General features: G+C 41.3%; 1 protein-coding gene across 5 annotated transcripts in view; it reads right to left on the bottom strand.

The window, feature by feature from the left end:
• Positions 1-8214: 8214 nt before the first annotated feature.
• The window catches only part of LOC105035214 (importin beta-like SAD2), a 73034-nt gene continuing 60154 nt past the window's right edge, over positions 8215-21094 (bottom strand). For 2 of the 5 annotated variants that reach the window (XM_010910673.3, XM_073243742.1), the window contains 2 exons: positions 9097-9220; positions 8215-8997 (listed from right to left, as the gene is read on the bottom strand). In XM_010910673.3, the coding sequence (XP_010908975.1) occupies positions 8846-8997; positions 9097-9220 (276 nt within the window). In that variant the 3' untranslated portion in view covers positions 8215-8845. Of the gene's footprint in view, positions 8998-9096; positions 9221-12252; positions 12983-21094 lie in introns of those variants that run through there. The other 3 variants (XR_012134439.1, XM_073243741.1, XR_012134440.1) reach the window with 3 other exon arrangements.

Below are 21094 nucleotides of genomic sequence, written 5' to 3'. Positions count from 1 at the left end.
AGACACTGGTATGGCATACAGGTGAGATGTAAAGGTACATCGTCATTGAACGTGACCAACTCCAGAGCATTCTGCTGTCGAGAATATCTCTGATGGGATATAGGTATAAGTGTCCCTTAGACTTGAGATCACCTCAGTGACTTGCAAGCAACTCACTGTGCTTTGGTAATGGACTAACAGAATTTCTAATTCAGAGACGGAAGGCTTCTGGGCACAGTCAAGTACTTGCGAAGTCAGAGTGTGATCGAGATGGGATTGACCACTCCAAGAGTTGGAGAAGAATGAGTCGCTGTATTTCAATTTAGCAAAACTTTGGCCAGGATAATCCATCAGATGGATTTGATATTTTGAAATACAATGTGGACAACCTGATCAGAGTTGACAGTTGAGCTCTGGGGTGTCCTACGATCATTCTGGTCAAGGGGATGAATTATATGAAAACTATATCCGCATGGGTTCTAAGGATGTTGTTCTACACATTCGACCTATCCGGTCGTCGGGTACCATTGCTAGATGGTCACTTCGATTGGTATAGAAATTTTTCCTATGCTACCGGCTTAGGTTCGGACCTATGAGGTCACATACATTAGAGTTCATGATCCGATCGGATGGTTGATCAACGATTAAGAATCGTTCTAGGGTTAGATGATCAATACGATTGATATTTAACCCAGTGCAAGTGTTGCAGGAGGATCGATTAGCAATTCGATTGCTAATTGGCTTAATTTGATTAAGCCAATGGGCTGAGATTAAGTCTAATTAAATATGATTTAATTAGATTTAGTTTGGGCTTGATTGGATCAAGTCCAATTGGTTTATTGGATAAGCCAAGTGCAAGGAAAAACTAGTCCTAGTTCAACTAGGACTTGGATCAATCTAATTTCTAATTTGATTAGAAAATTAAATCAGATTTAAATATAATTTAATCTGATTAAATTAGGTTCTTAATTGGGTTAAGACCTATTTTAATTGGGTTGATCTAATTTTGATTTGATTTGGTTTGGGAAACCAAATTAAAACAAGTTATGAGACAGAATCCTAGTAGGACTAGGATTCCACCTTGCGCCACATAAACCTTCTCCACGCCCTCTCTCTTATTCAACGCCAATCTCCACTTATTTTGTGCGACAAAAGCCCTCTCCCAGATCTCTCCCACGTTCACAAAAGGTCTCCTCTCTTCTTTCTTACATGGAAGGTGGTTTGGATCAAATCTAAAAGGAATAAATTTGGATTTCGAATTCTATGAGATAGAGTTTTAGAAATCCAAAACTCTTTCAATTTTGCACCGAATTTATCCAAATTTTTTTTGGAATTTTCGTGGCTTTTAGGGTTTATATTTTGCACCCTTTTCTGGTGATCCATCCACGAAAATATGAAGGAGGTGCTCAAGAGTTGGGCGTCCCTTTACTTGCCATGTTTGGATAAGCCTTGACTAGGTGTTTGACCTAGACAAGGACTCTATCATATCTCTCTATATAAGATGAGTTTCTTCATGAAATTTTAGAGGAAGTTAAGATATGAGAGACCTTTGTGCCATCCAAAAATTAGGAGAAATACCTTTGGGTCGTGGAGATATAAAAGATGCAAGTTTGGGTGTCTAGAGAGAAAAACGTGAAGAAGAAGAGGGTCTTCTTCTTAGGTTTTTGTTTTCATATCTTTCCTCCCTCCATCTTGAGTTTTCTGAGAGTGTCTCAGATCTGAAACTCCTCCTTCTACTTTCCATCTTTGGAAGAGTCCAAATCAAGAAGAAGGAGGCACCTGATCAACCATCAAAGAAGGATCAGCGCGGTACTAGCATACTGTGCTGATTTTCTGAAGCAGGACTTCTGATCGAGATTCGTGGGCTCGTGTGACGACTCCTAGAGGCCGGACGCGTGTGCAGCTTACAACATCATCCTCAAGCCCAGATCAACAAGATTAGAACGTCTAACTTGCAAGGTAATAGATCTGATCTATTGTTTAATACATACATTAGATGTAGTATAGAAACATGTTGATATGATCAACATGTAGTTCATGCTATATTTATATATTTTAATTTTTGATTTAATGCCATGTAATAATCATGTAATAGGATCTTAGATTTAGGGATTTTCTGATCTTAGAAAATAAATTTTGATTTATTTTAGTCTTCCGCTGTATGATCTTGAAAAAGTTTCAAGATCTAACCCTGAAACCCTAGATCTGGTTCCTTCAAGGGGTCCAATAGAAGTTCTTCGGCCGCTTGAGGGTTTGGAAGAAGGGTAAGCACCGTTCGGCCGACCTCGCGATGAAGCGATTCAGAACTGCTACCCTTCCTGTAAGACGTTGAACCTCTTTTATCGACTTCAGAGCGGTCATCTCCTGGATGGTACGAATTTTCTCTGGATTGGCTTCAATCCCGTGCCCCGACACCATGAAGCCCAGGAACTTCCCTGAGGTCACTCCGAAAGCACATTTAGTCGGGTTTAGCTTCATCTTATATTTCCAGAGGGCGCCGAAGGTCTCCTCGAGGTCGGTGATGTGGTTCATGGAAGATTTGCTTTTCACGAGCATGTCGTCCATGTAGACCTCCATGTTGCGGCCGATCAGCTCCTTGAAGATTTTGTTCACCAGCCGCTGATGGGTCGCACCTGCATTTTTTAGGCCAAAAGGCATGACCCTGTAATATAAAAGACACGGTTAGTAATGAAAGCAGTCTTTTCTTCATCTTCCGACGCCATCCTGATTTGGTTATAGCCGGAGAATGCATCCATAAAGGTGAGAAGCTCATGGCCCGAGGTCGCGTCCACCAGTTGATCAATTCTGGGCAGAGGATAGCTATCCTTTGGGCAGATTTTATTCAGCTTTTTGAAGTCTATACACATCCTCCACTTACCGTTTGCCTTTTTGACTAGGACAACGTTGGAAATCCAGTCAAGATAGTTGACTTCTCTAATGAATCTGGCTTTCAGAAGCTTGTCCACTTCCTCGGCTATCGCTTTCTGCCTCTCCGGTGCATGACCTCGGATTTTTTCTTTCGTCGGTCGATGCTTTGGATCGACGGCCAGACGGTGCTCCATGACTTTCGTATCAATCCCCGGCATGTCTGCTGGAACCCAAGCGAAAACGTCCGCATTCTTTTGTAGAAAATCGATGAGATGCGCCCGCACCTCTTCCCCCAGGTTGGAGCCGATCTTCACCACATGCTCCGGATTCCCGTCGTTCAAAAGGATCGGAACCAGATCTTCGATTGGGCCGCCCCTCCTCAGCGAGGTCGTCGCGGGCGTCCAGCCCATCAACTGGACAGAGGTCGGATTGGTCACTTCTTTGCAAGGCTATGTTGTAGCAGTGTCTGGCCAGGACTTGGTCTCCCCTGACTTCTCCGACCCCCTGGTTGGTAGGAAATTTCAATTTCAAGTGGTAGGTTGACACGACGGCCCGGAGAGTGTTGAGGCCAGGTCGGCCGAGGATTGCGTTGTAGGCTGGCAGCGCCTTCACCACCAGAAAATTCACCAGAGCCCTGGATTGTCTTGGATGTCGACCCGCAGCTACAGTCAAAGTTATCACTCCCTCCACCGGGACAGCATCGTCGGTAAACCCTACCAGAGGGGAGCTAATCGATCCCAAATGGCCGTCAAGGATGGACATTCTTGAGAAGACGTCGTAGAATAAAATATCGGCCGAACTTCCATTATCGACAAGAATGCGGCGGACGTCGTAGTTAGCTATATTCAAGGAAACTACAACCACGTCATTATGAGAAAATTGAACTCCCCGAGCATCTTCTTCAGTGAAAGTTATGGATTCCTCAATCTTTTGCCGCTTGGGAGGTCCGGCCAATACGCCGGCCGCTCCCTGCCGGGATTCTTCCGAGATGGTGTTGGCGAAATCCGTCGGAGGCCGATTGTCTGACCGCTCCATGCCGGCGGCCGTTGCTAGAGGGGGAGGAGCCTGAGAAACCGGAGGCGAGGCGGAGCCTGGGATCTAGCCGCGGAGGCCGTGTGGATGCTTCGTGGGAAGGCATCGGGCGAAGACCTAGTGGAGGAAGGAGGAGAGGACGTCGGAAAAGATGATCGGAGGCGGTCCCGTTGAGCACTCCTTTAAGAACAAGGGTGCTGTGAAGACACGCCCTTCCTCTAGCACCAATCCTGTTGGTGCAAAAATCCGCCTGCGTCGGAGAAGCTGGAGTCGAGGGAGTCACGGTCGCCATTGGGACCTGCAAAAGAAGTCTAAATCGGAGGTGGGGTTGCTCCGGCAAGACCCTCTGACGCTCAAGTCAGTTCTCTGCCTCAACAAGAATGGAGTGCTCGAACGAAAATTTTAGCATAATTTTTAGTTAAGAAATGAGAGCTTAGAGAATAACGTATTTGGGGCCCCCTTTTTATAGGCGGGGGAAGCAACGGATTGATAGCGATTGTTTGTAACCGTCCAGTCGTGGGCCGCACGGGATCAGGAGGAATTTATCATGAAGAATAATGGGGTGGAGTCGTGGCTGTCACCATGGCTCGCCATGTGGAATCAGTTGCAGGGAGTGGAGCGGCGTCCGTTGTCGTGACTCGCCAGGGAGTGGTGGAGCCGCGCAGCATCCGCCGTAGGGAGTGGAGCAGATTCGTGGCCATTACTGCGGCCTGCCGCGTAGAGCCTATTCGAGGAGTGGTGGAGCCGTACAGAATCCGTCGCAAGAGGTGGAGCAAAGTCGTGGCCGTTACTGTGGCCTGCCATGGAGTCCAGGCCTGTCGCCGAAGTTCGGTTGAAGCGCCTGACAGAGAGAGGTGGCTATCCATCTGGAAGGAGCTCGGATGTTGCTGGCGGGCCGTCCACCGTTGGGTGCCTTGAGCGTTAGTATTATAGGTGAGGGCCATCTGCAATTGAAGTTGGGGACGAAATCCGGCTCCCGTAGGAGTCCGGACGAAGTTCACCTGCAGTAGAGGTCGGGGACGAAGTCCGACTCCCGTGGGAGTCCGGACGAAGTTCACCTGCAGTAGAAGTCGGAGAGGAAGTCCGGCTCCCGTGAGAGTCCGGACGAAGTTCACCTGCAATTGAAGTCGGGGACGAAGTCCGGCTCCTGTAGGAGTCCGGACGAAGTTCACCTGCAATTGAAGTCGGGGGCGAAGTCCGACTCCCGTAGGAGTCCGAACGAAGTTCACCTGCAGTAGAAGTCGGGGACGAAGTCAGGCTCCCGTAGGAGTCCGGACGAAGTTCACCTGCAGTAGAAGTCGGGGCGAGGTCCGGCTCCCGTGGGAGTCCGGACGAAGTTCACCTGCAATTGAAGTCAGAGACAAAGTCCGACTCCCGTAGGAGTCCGGACGAAGTTCACCTGCAGTAGAGGTCGGGGATGAAGTCCGGCTCCCGTAGGAGTCCGGACGAAGTTCACCTGCAGTAGAAGTCGGGGGCGAGGTCCGGCTCCCGTGGGAGTCCAGATGAAGTTCACCTGCAATTGAAGTTGGGGATGAAGTCCGGCTCCCGTAGGAGTCCGGACGAAGTTCACCTGCAGTAGAGGTCGGGAACGAAGTCCGGCTCCCGTAGGAGTCCGGACGAAGTTCACCTGCAGTAGAGGTCGGGGATGAAGTCCGGCTCCCGTAGGAGTCCGGACGATGTTCACCTGCAGTAGAAGTCGGGGGTGAGGTCCGGCTCCCGTGGGAGTCCGAACGAAGTTCACCTGCAATTGAAGTCGGAGACGAAGTCCGGCTCCCGTAGGAGTCCGGACGAAGTTCACCTGCATAGAGGTCGGGGACGAAGTCCGGCTCCCGTAGGAGTCCGGATGAAGTTCACCTACAGTAGAGATCAGGGACGAAGTCCGGCTTCCGTAGGAGTCCGGACGAAGTTCACCTGCAGTAGAAGTCGGGGGCGAGATCCGGCTCCCGTGGGAGTCTGGACGAAGTTCACCTGCAATTGAAGTCGGGGACGAAGTCCGACTCCCGTAGGAGTCCGGACGAAGTTCACCTGCAGTAGAGGTCGGGGACGAAGTCTGGCTCCCTTAGGAGTCCGGACGAAGTTCACCTGCAGTAGAAGTCGGGGGCGAGGTCCGACTCCCGTGGGAGTCCGGACGAAGTTCACCAGCAATTGAAGTCGGGACGAAGTCCGGCTCCCGTAGGAGTCCGGACGAAGTTCACCTGCAGTAGAGGTCGGGGATGAAGTCCGGCTCCCGTAGGAGTCCGGATGAAGTTCACCTGCAGTAGAGGTCGGGGACGAAGTCCGGCTCCCGTAGGAGTCCAAACGAAGTTCGCCTGCAGTAGAAGTCGAGGCGAGGTCCGACTCCCGTGGAAGTCCGGACGAAGTTCACCTGCAGTAGAGGTCGGGGACGATGTCCGGCTCCCGTAGGAGTTCGGACGAAGTTCACCTACAGTAGAGGTCGGGGACGAAGTCCGACTCCCGTAGGAGTCCGGACAAAATTTACTTGCAGTAGAGGTCGGGGACGAAGTCCGACTCCCGTGGGAGTCCGTTTATCGTGAAGAACCTGGTCGATGCTGATGGGGGTTTATCCATCGGCAGAATTCGAGAATGCTGCGGAGGCTCAACCACCAGAGAGGTTCGGAAAGATGTCGTCGAAGGTCGGAAGTTGGCAGAATCCCCGAAGGGTCACCCCTGACGCGAACTTCGGCTGGGGGTATTTTGTACCCAACAACACTTATCCCCGAAAGTTCTAATTTTTCAATTAGATTCTAAAAGTTAGGCTTTTGTTACAATATGGTCCAATCGTCTATCTTTAACAGGATCCACAAACATATAACAGTCATGCAATATAACTTAAGATAAGAAATATCAAATATGGCTTTGTTGGCTAGATTATAGTATTGTGAGGTATTTTGGCGAGAACGGAAGAAGATCACATAGCGATCCTATATAAGCCCCTCTATTCCTCTTCCTTCCTTTGTAAATAGGACCTTCAAGAATTAAAGAGGGAGAAGAAGAAACTTTGTGGGAGAAGGATGAGGGTGAGGGGTGGTGGAGAGGAGAAAGAAAGAGAATTTGTTTTGGAGTTAAAGAGATAAGGTGGGATTTTTACGAAGTACCAAAACTAACTTCTAAATGGTAGAGGATGGTAGGGAGTAAGTAGGATTAAGAGGCGAGAAAGTCACGATGTGAGATCTCAATGATGCCACCTCAAAAAAAAAAAGATTACTCTACCTCTGCTACCATAGACGATGCTGAGGAGATGAAGGAGACGGCACCAGAAACTCTCTACTACCACATCATAGACAATAAGAACGAGGACTCCAACCCTTCGCCATCACTGACTTGGCAAGTACTTGAGACGTGAGGGAGGAAGGCAACCGAAAGAGAATGATTGCCAGAGTGCCATAAGAAGAGTGAGTTGGAGAGGAGGCAAGAGAAGGGGTGGTGGTGGGGCTCAAGAAGAGGAGAAGAAGGGAGGGTGAGGAGCTGAATTGGGATGTCCTCTCTCTAGTGCAAGGAAAATAGGGCTGATGAGATTGGGGTTCTTCTTTCTTTGGACTTGGCTACTCTTTGTATTGCTGGGTTGAGAGCCCAATGAAACCTCATGGACTACACAGTAAATTCCCTACACAAGTTCATAAGCAGCTATAAATATAATAGTCAAGGGAGGGGCCAAGATTTACATTAAAAAGTTTTAAAATACAAGTCAAAATCACTTATTCTTTCAACCTCTATAATTTTTTTTATTTTTTTTATTTTAAAATAGAAAAATAAATTAGTAATTTGACTATTGCCATTAATGGTATTAAACTTCTGCAACACAACTGAACCATATTATAACAAAAATCTAACTTTTAGGATCTAATTGAAAACACTAAAACTTTCTAAAGATAAATACCAATCACAAAAATTTGAAAAGATGTCACTATAATTTACCCTGTTTTCAATTCAGATTTACCCTCTACGTCACTCATTTCAAATCATGATGGACCCAACCAGTTCATTGAATGGTGTATGCAAGGAGTCCTTGACAACTCAGCCAACAGTATATCGCAAATAAAGACGTTAAAAATTAGATGGGAAGCTGGGATAGGGAAATTACAAGTAAAAAATTGCCAATCCCGTCTATGCTGGAAGACCATGAATATCTTCACCGCAGAAAGCCGGACTGAATGCATGCTTACCAGTTTCAACCAGCTACTTAACATGATGTGCCACCTTGAAATTCATATGCCATCAGTGGGTTAGTATAAAGGAATCACATCATGCATCATATGCCTTTAAAATCTTCTATTAGAGATTTAAAAAAATAAAAACCCCCCTCTTAAAAAATCCAATCTCCAATTATCAAGACCATTAAAAAAATAAAAACCACTAATGCTTGTAGTGACTCGAACCTCAACAACTAATAAGATAGTTCGACGCCACAAAATCATGTCATAAAGCCTCTCACATGCCTCTCGTTTGTCCCCAGTATTTCTGATAGAACAATCATATCATATACACTCTATACTGGTAGAACCCCCAGTTTGAGACCGAACTAAAAGGCTTTAATCAAAATTCTATGACAGATCTGCTGATGAAGGGAAATTCCTCCCAAGAAATAAAGCTTGTACACTTCTGAAGGAGAAAACAACAAAAAGAGGAAAAAAAACAATGGGCACTCTTCGGCATGGCAACCTCAACCACAGAAGTCGTCACATCCATCAGTAAAAATGCCAATAGCACTACCGTAGAGACAACACATCCTTCCTCACCTTGAATCTGTCATCTCCGTTTCTCCTGTCATGGGAGAAGCAAAAATTGTAGGAACCCAGAACAAGCCCTAACAATCAGACCTCAAGAAGACCGTGGTGCTGAAGGTTCTCAAGAACAGAGCCAACCGATACATGGAACTCTGCAACCTACCTCAGTTCCACCCCAACTGAGGAAAAGGTAAACAACAAGAATACCCAGACAAATCCAATCTGCACCACAGCAACAATCATCACTGCGCAGTTGTGATCCCCAGCTTCTCTTTCTCAATCTCTATTCTTCTCTGATCAGCATGTTGAGCTATGCCACTGGCAAGTGCTTGATAGTGGAAGTCCAAGGTCTGCATCAGGTTCTGGAACCTAGTTGGGTTGGATGCTTGCACAGCTGAACGTAATTTTACAGGTCACATATTTCTGTGCTTTTAAGATCTACAAAAGAAGAACCTGACAGGAGCCAATTAGAACAGACTTTAGCAATGCTTACCTTGGACTGTTTCCACGAAGAAAATAAAAGGATCCACCTCATCAATAGGTGATTGCAGCTCTTCATCATCAGTAAAATCATCATCTGAATCATCATCCTCATCACTCAACTGGAAAGCTTTAGCCTTATTTTGCCATAAACAAAAATAAACAGTTAATTTAATCATAAAGAATGAGATAAATGATGATCGGGATCAAAAATTACACAAACAACAGAAGTGAAAACCAGATTATCTGGGTTTATTAAAGGATATAAACAGAATTTTAGCAATAAGAAAGTTCAGGAAATTTTGCCAAAATATTTTACAATTGAAGAGTACAAATAGCATCAGAGAATATACAAAAGATAAAAGTCTCAATGTCTGCACAAGCACGCTTTATTCCAGAGCAGTGCACTGACATAGGCACCTCAGTGCATCAAACATGCACTTGACTGTAAGTAGAACTTAAAATAATAAAATATATCACCAGTTTTGGTTCTCCTTAAGAACACATGCATCACATCCAAAGGGATGGATGTCCAAAACCTACAGAATGCCCAACCTAAATGATGACTTGAAGTCAACAGGGGTGTAAACAAACCATAGGCATGTATTTGTCATCTTCATTTGTCACGCCCCCGACCCGAGATTTGTGAATCGAGGGTCGCGGCAACCGCCGCATACTCATGAAGAACTCTCTCCATAAGCATGCAAGGCATCTCATCATAATATCAATGCATCACAGCGGAATAAATTCAAATAATTATTATTCAACTGTAATTCAAGTAATTAAATCAAATGTCTTACATCCAATAAAATTTTTGCTAACAATAAAACAATAGATCTAAATTCAATGAAGTTGACAATGCTAATCTAGCTTCTAAAAGCTCTGTCCCAATATTTCTTCCCACGCTTGAAATTAATTATCTGAATCTGAAAAATAGAAAGAAAGGTAATGAGCTAGACAGCCCAGTAAGTAACAAGTATCTCTACCAGATATTTCAGATATTATCTAATTTTCAAGAATAATGCTGCAAATAAACATAAGAGTATATTTCATGCTGATTTAATACAAATCAAATATTTTCAAATATTCACATATAATATAATCATAAATTCGATTCGATTTAAAACACTCGTAACTCAACAGCCTTGACTATGACCAACGTTTAACCCCCATTGGCGGGGTCCACAGAATACCAGCGCACACCCCACTGGCAGGGTCCACAAATACCAGCGCACAACCCCCACTGGCAGGGTCCACAAACACCAGCGCACAACCCCCACTGGCAGGGTCCACTGAATACCAACGTATAATCCCCATTGGCGGGGCCCACTGAAACATAGTTAGGCTGAGAGCATAAATCCGATCTGTATCAAAACACTTTGTACCATAATATATATCATAATTTTTCACTAAACATGTGCATAAATCGATATACCATAACATTTCAAAAGCACTTTTCTTTCAAAACATGATTTCATAAATCATGCATAATTTCAGAGAATAATTATTTATTTTCAAAATAAATATGAAATATCTCGAGAAGATGATTCATTACTTACCTTCCACGAAGCACTGAATGAACAGATCGACTAACTTCTAGGAGATTCTTCCATACCTATTATCCAAAATTATATTTTTACATTAATTTAATTCAAAATTAAATCTAACAAATCCCAAAATTAAAATCTCGCTTAAAATCAGACTCAAGTCTCTAAACTCGATCAGAATCATCAGATGAAGCCTTCCCCTATGCTAATCCTAGAAGGATAACTTTAGAGAGAAATCCATCAAGAGAGAGAGAAACAAACTAGAGAGAGAAAATTCTAGAGAGAGAAAGTAGAGAGAGAAAGTCCAATTCCAGAGAGAGAAAGTCAGGGTTTAGACTGAAAGAAGAGAGAGAAGAGAGAGAAACTCTCTCTCTCATCAATTTCAATTTTTTTTAATTTTATTTATTTATTTATTTACTTATATATATATATAAATATATATATATATATTTATTTTTATTATTATTATTATTATTTTTCTTTTCTTTTCTTTTCTTTTTCTTCTTTTCTTTTTCTTTTTTTCTTCTTTTTCTTTCCTTTTCTTTTTCTTTTTTTTTTCCTTCTTTCTCTTTTCTTTTTCTTCTTTTTCTTCTTTTTCTTGGTTCTTCCCGTGCCGGAACAGAGGACGATAGTCCGGCCTTGACCGGCCGTTCGGGCCATAGCCGCCGCGGTGGAGGCCGGCGGCCGACGGGGCCACTCCCCCGATCACGGAGGAAACATGGCCGGTGGTCAATTTCGATCGCCGGCGCCGGAAATTCACGAAAAGGAGGCCCAAAAAAACAGTCTCCTTCCCGATCGGAAATCGGCGACACTCGTCGCCGGCCACCTCAAGCAAAAGTACAGGAAGATAGGGAAAGAAGAGAGGAAGGAAAGGAAGGCTCACCCCGGCCTCCGGTGACCACACCGGCGAGCAATCACGGCGAGAACCCGAACGGTGTCCGCGGCTTTGATTGAGAAAAACGGAGAGAAAGAGAGAGGGAGGAGGCCGATGTTCGCTCAAGGGGGAAGGGGTATTCTTATAGGGGCTCTAGGACTCCGAGGGGTCCTAGGAGTCCCGATTTAGCCCGGATCTCGCCGGAGAAGAAGACTCCTATCGAGAGTCTTCTTCCCGGTTTTGAATCCCCTGTTTTCTCTCTTTTTTTTTTTTTTTTCGTTTCGGGCTTGGTCTGCTGGGCTGGGCTTTTGGGCTATCACATTCTTCACCCCTAAAAAGAAATTTCGTCCTCGAAATTTTTCATATCTGTCACCATTGTATTGGAAGCCTGTGCATTCTGTAGAGTAAGCGCATTCATTCTTCCCTGGTTTTTAGGAATCTGTCCACCACCCTTATGTTGTCCTTCATGAGTTCTTTGGCCAACTTGATTTTCAGTATTTAGCGGGCAGCTAGCAATTTTATGATCCTTCTGACCACATTTGAAACAAGCACCGGTATTCCAATAACAATCCTTGTCTGCATGATTTTTGCCACATCTGGAGCACGGCTCACCATCAATCTGTTGAGTCTTATTGTCTACTGCTCCTTTAGCTGATCTTTTGATGTTTTTATTATTCTGCCCTTGTGTATCATTTGATTTTTGCTCTCTTTCTTTGCTTTCTTTCTCTTTCCATTCGTTCTTCATTGACTTCCCTTTCAATTATTAGTGCTTTGTTTACCACGTCGGCATAAGTTGTCAATTCATATGGAACCACTTGTTTTCGAATTTCAGTTCTCAGTCCCATCTCAAACTTGTGAACACGTTCTTGCTCACCATCCACTAATCTCGGAGCAAATTTTGCTAACTCTGTAAATTTTGCTTCATATTCAGTCACACTCATACCCTTTTGCTTCAAATAAATAAACTCTTATTCTTGTCATTCTACGGGGAGGCATGATAACCTTGTAGTAGTAAAACCTTATTAGATTCATTGATCTATTTGTTAGGATGGGTTTATTATGATGCTCATAATTTAACGTCCCAATATTCTTAATGTTTACCCACCTACACTCATACTATGTCAAATTTTATGTGTCATAATTTATCCACTTATGCTCTGATACCATATTAATTGTCACGCCCCCGACCCAAGATTTGTGAATCGAGGATCGCGGCAACCGCCGCATACTCATGAAGAACTCTCTCCATAAGCATGCAAGGCATCTCATCACGATATCAATGCATCACAGCGGAATAAATTCAAATAATTATTATTCAACTGTAATTCAAGTAATTAAATCAAATGTCTTACACCCAATAAAATTTTTGCTAACAATAAAACAATAGATCTAAATTCAATGAAGTTGACAATGCTAATCTCGCTTCTAAAAGCTCTGTCCCAATATTTCTTCCCACGCTTGAAATTAATTATCTGAATCTGAAAAATAGAAAGAAAGGTAACGAGCTAGACAGCCCAGTAAGTACCAAGTATCTCTACCAGATATTTCAGATATTATCTAATTTTCAAGAATAATACTGCAAATAAACATAAGAGTATATTTCATGCTGATTTAATACAAATCAAATATTTTCAAATATTCACATATAATATAATCATAAATCCGATTCGATTTAAAACACTCGTAACTCAACAGCCTTGACTATGACCAACGTTTAACCCCCATTGGCGGGGTCCACAGAATACCAGCGCACAACCCCCACTGGCAGGGTCCACAAACACCAGCGCACAACCCCCACTGGCAGGGTCCACTGAATACCAACGTATAATCCCCATTGGCGGGGCCCACTGAAACATAGTTAGGCTGAGAGCATAAATCCGATCTGTATCAAAACACTTTGTACCATAATATATATCATAATCTTTCACTAAACATGTGCATAAATCGATATACCATAACATTTCAAAAGCACTTCTTTCAAAACATGATTTCATAAATCATGCATAATTTCAGAGAATAATTATTTATTTTCAGAATAAATATGGAATATCTCGAGAAGATGATTCATTACTTACCTTCCACGAAGCACTGAATGAACAGATCGACTAACTTCTAGGAGATTCTTCCGTGCCTATTATCCAAAATTATATTTTTATATTAATTTAATTCAAAATTAAATCTAACAAATCCCAAAATTAAAATCTCGCTTAAAATCAGACTCGTCTCTAAACTCGATCAGAATCATCAGATGAAGCCTTCCCCTATGCTAATCCTAGAAGGATAACTTTAGAGAGAGAAATCCATCAAGAGAGAGAGAAACAAACTAGAGAGAGAAAATTTTAGAGAGAGAAAGTAGAGAGAGAAAGTCCAATTTCAGAGAGAGAAAGTCAGGATTTAGACTGAAAGAAGAAAGAGAAAAGAGAGAATCTCTCTCATCAATTTCAATTTTTTTTTTAATTTATTTATTTATTTATTTACTTATATATATATATAAATATATATATATATTATTTATTTTTATTATTATTATTATTTTTTTTTCTTTTCTTTTCTTTTCTTTTTCTTTTTTTTCTTCTTTTTCTTTCCTTTTCTTTTTCTTTTTTTTCCTTCTTTCTCTTTTCTTTTTCTTGGTTCTTCCCGTGCTGGAACAGAGGACGATAGTCCTCCGGCCTTGACCGGCCGTTCGGGCCATGGCCGCCGCGGTGGAGGCCGGCGGCCGACGGGGGCCACTCCCCCGGTCACGGAGGAAACATGGCCGGCGGTCAATTTCAATCGCCGGCGCCGGAAATTCACGAAAAGGAGGCCCAAAAAAACAGTCTCCTTCCCGATCGGAAATCGGCGACACTCGTCGCCGGCCACCTCAAGCAAAAGTACAGGAAGATAGGGAAAGAAGAGAGGAAGGAAAGGAAGGCTCACCCCGCCTCCGGTGACCACACCGGCGAGCAATCACGGTGAGAACCCGAACGGTGTCCGCGGCTTTGATTGAGAAAAACGGAGAGAAAGAGAGAGGGAGGAGGCCGATGTTCGGTCTCAAGGGGGAAGGGGTATTCTTATAGGGGGCTCTAAGACTCCGAGGGGTCCTAGGAGTCCCGATTTAGCCCGGATCTCGCCGGAGAAGAAGACTCCTATCGGAGTCTTCTTCCCGATTTTGAATCCCCTGTTTTCTCTCTTTTTTTTTTTTTTTTGCGTTTCGGGCTTGGTCTGCTGGGCTGGGCTTTTGGGCTATCACATCATTAGTCCAATGTGACAATAATTTCTATCCAAGACGATGTTCTCATCCTTGTTGCTCGATGCCATAACCAAGGAACTCAGCTGGTGGCGGTATTACTTGCACACAGATGGAGTCAAGTGTCCCGGCAATTCAGGATATGCCGAACCATACCAATGACATGCCGAACCATATCGACAGCTAATCGATGCAGTTCGGATGTCCGGTTCGAAATGCCAGTGAAGACGGAGTGAGGGAGAAGGAAAGAGAGGAACATAAAGAGAGAGAGCAGGGAAAAAAAGAAGATTGGTGGTGGCCCATCGAGGCAACCAAGGCTCCTAGTCCGCAAGATGCGAAGAAAGAGAGAAAGAGAGAGAGAGAGAGAGAGAAGAGTGTAATACCCAAATATTTAAAAGAAAATCACCCAACCAATAAAAACAAAGGACCAGCACGTGCGTTCACGTGCTGGAAATTGCTCTGGAAGGGGGAAACTCACGGAAGAACTCCCGAAGTTCTCCGATTCAAACTCCTAAATCCCTTAAGAATTAGAGATTAAATCAAACCCTATTTCCTCCCTATTAGAGATCTATTTAAAGGCCTTAAACCCCTTGGTTCGGCGCACTTTTTCCTCTTCTGTTCTAGGATTACCGGTTGTTTAATCTTGATTAGGCCGATCAGATTATCGGACAATATCACCTGATTAGCCCTGTTCCATCTTGTCGATTTCTCTCTCCTCTGATACTCTCTCCATATGATTTATGAACCGATCCATTTCTTTGAGACTGAGTTGAGTTTGATGGAGAGTTTTGATTTGAAAATTTTATTTTGATTTAATTATGAATTAAAATTAATATAAAGATATAATTTTGAATAATAGATTATGAAAGATGCTTTCAGGATTTGATTGATCTGTCCGTTCAGTATTCTATAAAGATAATGAATTATCTTCTCGAAATATTTTATGATTTATTTTGAAAGTAAATAATTATCTTTAAATTATGCAAGATTTATAAAACTGTGTTCTAAATCGAAATGTGATTTGAAATTCTGAGATTTTTGGAAGACTATGATTTATTGATCTATTATAGAATATACATGAAATTATGGCATATATGTTATATTGCAAAAAGTGCTTTGATACGGATAGAATTTGTACTCTCAACCTATGGTAATCAATGAACCCCGCCAATGAAAACTATATGTTGGTAATTAGTGGACCCCGCCAATGGAAATTATAGTTGGTACTTAGTGAACCCTGCCAATGGAGGTTGTGCGCTAATATTCAGTGGATCTTGTCAGTGGGAGTTATATGTTGGTAATCAGTGGATCCTGCCAATGGGGGTTAAACATTGGTCATAGTCAAAAGCTGTTGAGTCATATGTATTTTTTATTGGAATCGAATATATGATAACGCATGAGTATTGAAATTATTTGACTTAAGCATGAAATATGTTATGTTATTCATGACATTATTTTTGAATATTATATCTTATGATAATATCTGAAATGTCTAATTGAGATATTCATTACTTACTGGGTTGTTGAGCTCATAACCTTTCTTTTATTTTTTTCAGATTTAGATAATGAATTACAAATATGGGCATTATTTAACAGAGAATTTAGAAATGAGATTGGCACTGTCAACTTCATTGAACTTAAATCTAATTTTATTATTTTTAATGAAACTTTTACTGATGTTAGATCTTCGAATATTGTTGAAATTTTATGAGATTAAAGTTGATTGTAGTTGGTTAACTTTTGGACTAAATTTATTACAAATTCCATTGTGATGCATTGATATCGTGTTTGGAATACCTTGCATGCTTGTGACAGAGTTCTCCGTAAGTATGTGGCAGTTGCCATGATCCCTAGATTTGCGATCTCGGATCGGGGGCGTGACAATTAATATGGTATCAAAGCATAAGTAGATAAAACATAAGTCATAGAGTTTGACATCGACAAGTATAGATGGATAGGCATCAGGGACAGTGGGATGTTAGACTATGATGAATATGACAAAAACCATCATAATGGATAAATGAACTTAATAAGCATTTACCACCATATAGGTTACCATGCCTCCTTGTCAAATGACAAGGACCGCTCAAGAAACTACTAGAGTCATCGCATAGGATGGCAACCCTCCCAAATCGATTAGTGGCATCCACAAATACGAGTCTGGTGCGGACACCAGAGCCATCAGAAATCATCGACATGATGTAGATTCGATTTGGATTGAAGAAGCCCCATTAGATTGATTCTACTTCAGTTATTTATTTTCAGTCAATAAATTTTTAATGCATTTAGCTTTGGGTCCATAGGGCCATATTTGAGTTTGTCCACGTCACCTTTGGAGCCACCACTCTCCACATGTCCAAGGAAGAAATATGCATGCCAGCGTGTGCCGTACCCAAGGATTCTCATGCCAAGTTGTGCCAAGCATCAAGCACCCACATGGAGTTCCATTTCTTCCCGAAGATTCCTTAAGAATTCTTGGCTACTTATTTTGTTGAAGACTGATTTCTTTTCCATAGTAAATTATTTTATTTGAAAATCAGACATAATGCTTTACTTTTTTGTGGAGGACTGATTTCTTCTTTGTAAAAGATAAGAGATTCCTAAAGAAATAGAACCCCTAGAGTCCTAATAAATCTTTATATCTTCATGAAGAGGGCAATGAATAATTTTACAAACTCCACAAATACTTGTGTCAATCACTCCGAGAGGGAGAGGGTGTGAGACCCAAAAGAAATCACCCCACAAGGGTGTGAGGCCCACTTTCTATCCTATCTCTTTAACCTTCATCTACTTAAGATCCAATGTTCCTACAACCCTGATTCGACTCCACCATCTACCCACCAAGCTTATCCCATCAAGAGTGATCTGTCTCCTCCAGAATTTTCATCTATCGTGCTGGGAGAAAAGAGTGATCTTTTATTCTATAGATTTTATGCTGTCAAGGACCTTCATTCTTTCTTAGTTGATCTTTGATTTTTATTTTTTTTTATTTTCGATCCGATGTTAGTAAAGACCTAATTCTTTATCGACAGATCTATTTGGTTAAAAGATTAGAGCCCTAATCAGGGTAGTTTCTTAACTACCACGATCCGGATTCTTATCTTCTTAGATTTTTCTTACGGATTTAATGTTTCTCTTTCTCATTCCATTCATATCTCTTTTTTTGCATTTACTCGTGAGCATGTTTAATTTCTGCTATCTGTTTATGACTTTTCTATTGCTAGTTGTTTACTGATCTCTAGAATAGTATTTGTCTGCATCATTTAGATTGATCTCGCTTTAATCTCGTATCAATCAATCATGCCTCCTGAGCAGAGTATAGACAACTATACTGTCTATCCTGAAAATAATGAGCCCCTAACCGGACGTGATTTGTTGTTGATGAACAGAAGGAAGCTTGATCATTATGATTGATTTTTTTTTCTCTTCTTTAGGGTTGTCCCGCATCAGAGTCGTTGACCCGACAAGGACTACTCCAATAGTGCGTTAAGAACCAGATATGGCTCAATTAATGCAAACCCTAGTTGGGATGATGTAAATACAGCAACAATTGCTTGAACAACAACAGATACAACGAGATGCACAACATCAACATCCGCCTCAACAGCATGGATATGTAGAGCAGCTGGTGCAGTGAAACATCACGGAATTCAAAAAGCTAGCTCCTCCAACATTCAAGATGACTACTGAATCTTTGGAAGCTAACAATTGGATAATGAAAACAGAGAAAGCGTTTGCCGTCCAAGAGTGCAGCGATGAAGAAAGAATTCATTATGCAATCTATTTACTACAAAATGAAGCATTCAACTGGTGGTAGCGACTAGAACGAAAATATGAACAAGATGGGGAATGACTCACCTGGGAGAGGTTTCGGATCGCATTCTATGATCAGTATTTTCCTCGAAGCATAAAAATCTAGAAAGAGCAAGAATTTATTTATCTGAAATAAAGAAATATCAGCATGACTGAATATGAAGCCAAATTTACAGAGTTGGCTAAATTTGCTCTGAAATTAGTGAATGGTGAGCGAGAACAAAGTCATAAATTCGAAATAGGCTTGAGGACTGAAATCCAAAAATAAGTGGTTCCATATGAGTTGTCTACTTATGCTGATATGATAAATAAAGCACTGATAATTGAAAGAGAGGTTAATGAAAAACATATAGGAAGGAAAAGAAAGTAAAGAAAGAGTCAGATCAAATGATATACAAAAGCAAAACAGTAAGGACATCAAAAGTTCAGCTAAAGGAGCAACCGATAATAAAACTCAAACAAACTGATGGTGAGCGATGCTCCAGATGTGGCAAAAATCATGCTAACAAGGATTGCCATTGGATTACAGATGTCTATTTAAAATGTGGTCAGATAGATCATAAAGTTGCTAACCATCGCTAAGGATTGAAAAACAATTTGACCAAAGAACTTATGATGAACAAAACAAGGATGGAGGTCAAAAATCTAAAATTTAGGGAAGAATTTATGCACTTACTCAACAGGATGCACAGGCTTCCAATGAAGTGGTGACAGATAAAACATTTCGAAGATGAAATTTATTTCTACGAAGGGAGAATGTAATACCCAAATATTTAAAAAAAACCACCCAACCAATAAAAAAAGGACCAACACGTGCAACGCATGTGCTGGAAATTACTGCGGAAGGGGGAAACTCACAAAAGAACTCCGAAAGCAGTTCTCCAATTCAAACTCCTAAATCCCTTAGGAATTAGAGATTAAATCAAACCCTATTTCCTCCCTATTAGAGATCTATTTAAAGGCCTTAAACCCCTTGGTTTTTCTCACCAAAAAATCACAAGTTCGATGCCCTTTTTCCTCTTCTTTTCTTCTGGGATTATCAGTTGTATAATCTTGATTAGACCAATCAGATTATCGGACAGTATCGCCTGATTAGCCCTGTTCCATCTTGTTGATTTCTCTCACCTCTGATACTCTATACAATTTATGAACCGATCCATTTCTTTGAGACTAAGTTGATTTCGATGGGGAGCTTCGATTTGGAAATTTTATTTTGATTTAATTATCAATTAGAAATAACGTAAGGATATAATTTTGAATAATAGATTCCGAAGGATTTGTTTAGGATTTGATTGAATATGTCCGTTCAATATTGTACAGAGGTAAGTAATGAATTGTCTTCTCGAAATATTTCATGATTTATTTTGAAAGCAAATAATTATCTTTGAATTATGCATAATTTATAAAACTATGTTCTGAATCGAAAAGTGATTTGAAATTCTAAGATTTTTGAAATACTATAATTTATGGATTTATTATGGAATATATATGAAATTATGACATACATGTTATGTTGCAAAACGTGCTTTGATACAGATCGAATTTGTACTCTCAACCTATGGTAAATCAATAGGCCCCGCCAATGGGGATTATATGTTGGTAATCAATGGGCCCCATTAATGGGGATTATACATTAGTACTCAATGAACCCGACAAGTGAGGATGGTGCGTTGGTATTTAATGAACCCTACCAATGGTGGTTATGCGCTGATATTCAGTGGATCCTACTAATGGAGATTATATGTTGGTATTCAGTGGATCCCGTCAATGGGGGTTAAATATTAGTCATAGTCAAAGACTGTTGAGTCATGTATTTTTTATTTGAATCGAATATATAATTACGCAAGCATATGAGTATTGAAATTATTTGACTTAAGCATGAAATATATTCTTATGTTTATTCATAGCATTATTTTTTAACATTATATCTTATTATAATATCTGCAATGTCTAGTTGAAATATTCATTACCTACTAGACTGTCAAGCTCATTACCTCAATTTTTTCAGATTTAGATAATTGATTACGAACATAGACATTATTTGGGAGAGAGTTTCAAAAGTGAGATTGTCACTGTCAACTTCATTAAACTTAGATATAATTTTGTTATTTTTAATGAAACTTTAATTGATGTAAGATCTTCGAAAAATGTTAAAATTTTGTGAGAGATGTAAAGTTGATATTAGTTAGTTAACTTTTAGACTAAATTTATTATGAATTCCACTGTGATGCATTGATATCATGTTTAAAATACCTTGCATGCTTGTGAAAAATTTTTCGTCAGTATGCGGCGGTTGTCATGACCCCTGGACTCGCGATCTCAGATCGAAGGCATGACAAGGAGGGAGCTGAAGGTAACAGAGAGCCATCCGATGGCTGTTGTAGCTGTCGAACGGCCCAAAATAACCCTGCGGCTACCACGGGTTTGAAACAAAGATTCATCCCTGTTTCGACATTTTTTTAAAAAATACGATACACAGTGAAGTAAATAATGAATTTGTCAACTTCATATTTTTTAAAAAATACGATGAAATAGAAGTGAATCCCTATTT

Source organism: Elaeis guineensis, chromosome 9 (genome assembly GCF_000442705.2).
Source record: "Elaeis guineensis isolate ETL-2024a chromosome 9, EG11, whole genome shotgun sequence".
Classification (NCBI taxonomy): domain Eukaryota; kingdom Viridiplantae; phylum Streptophyta; class Magnoliopsida; order Arecales; family Arecaceae; genus Elaeis; species Elaeis guineensis.
Note: the sequence above shows the minus strand (reverse complement) of the source record. Positions and strands in the feature narration are given on the sequence as shown.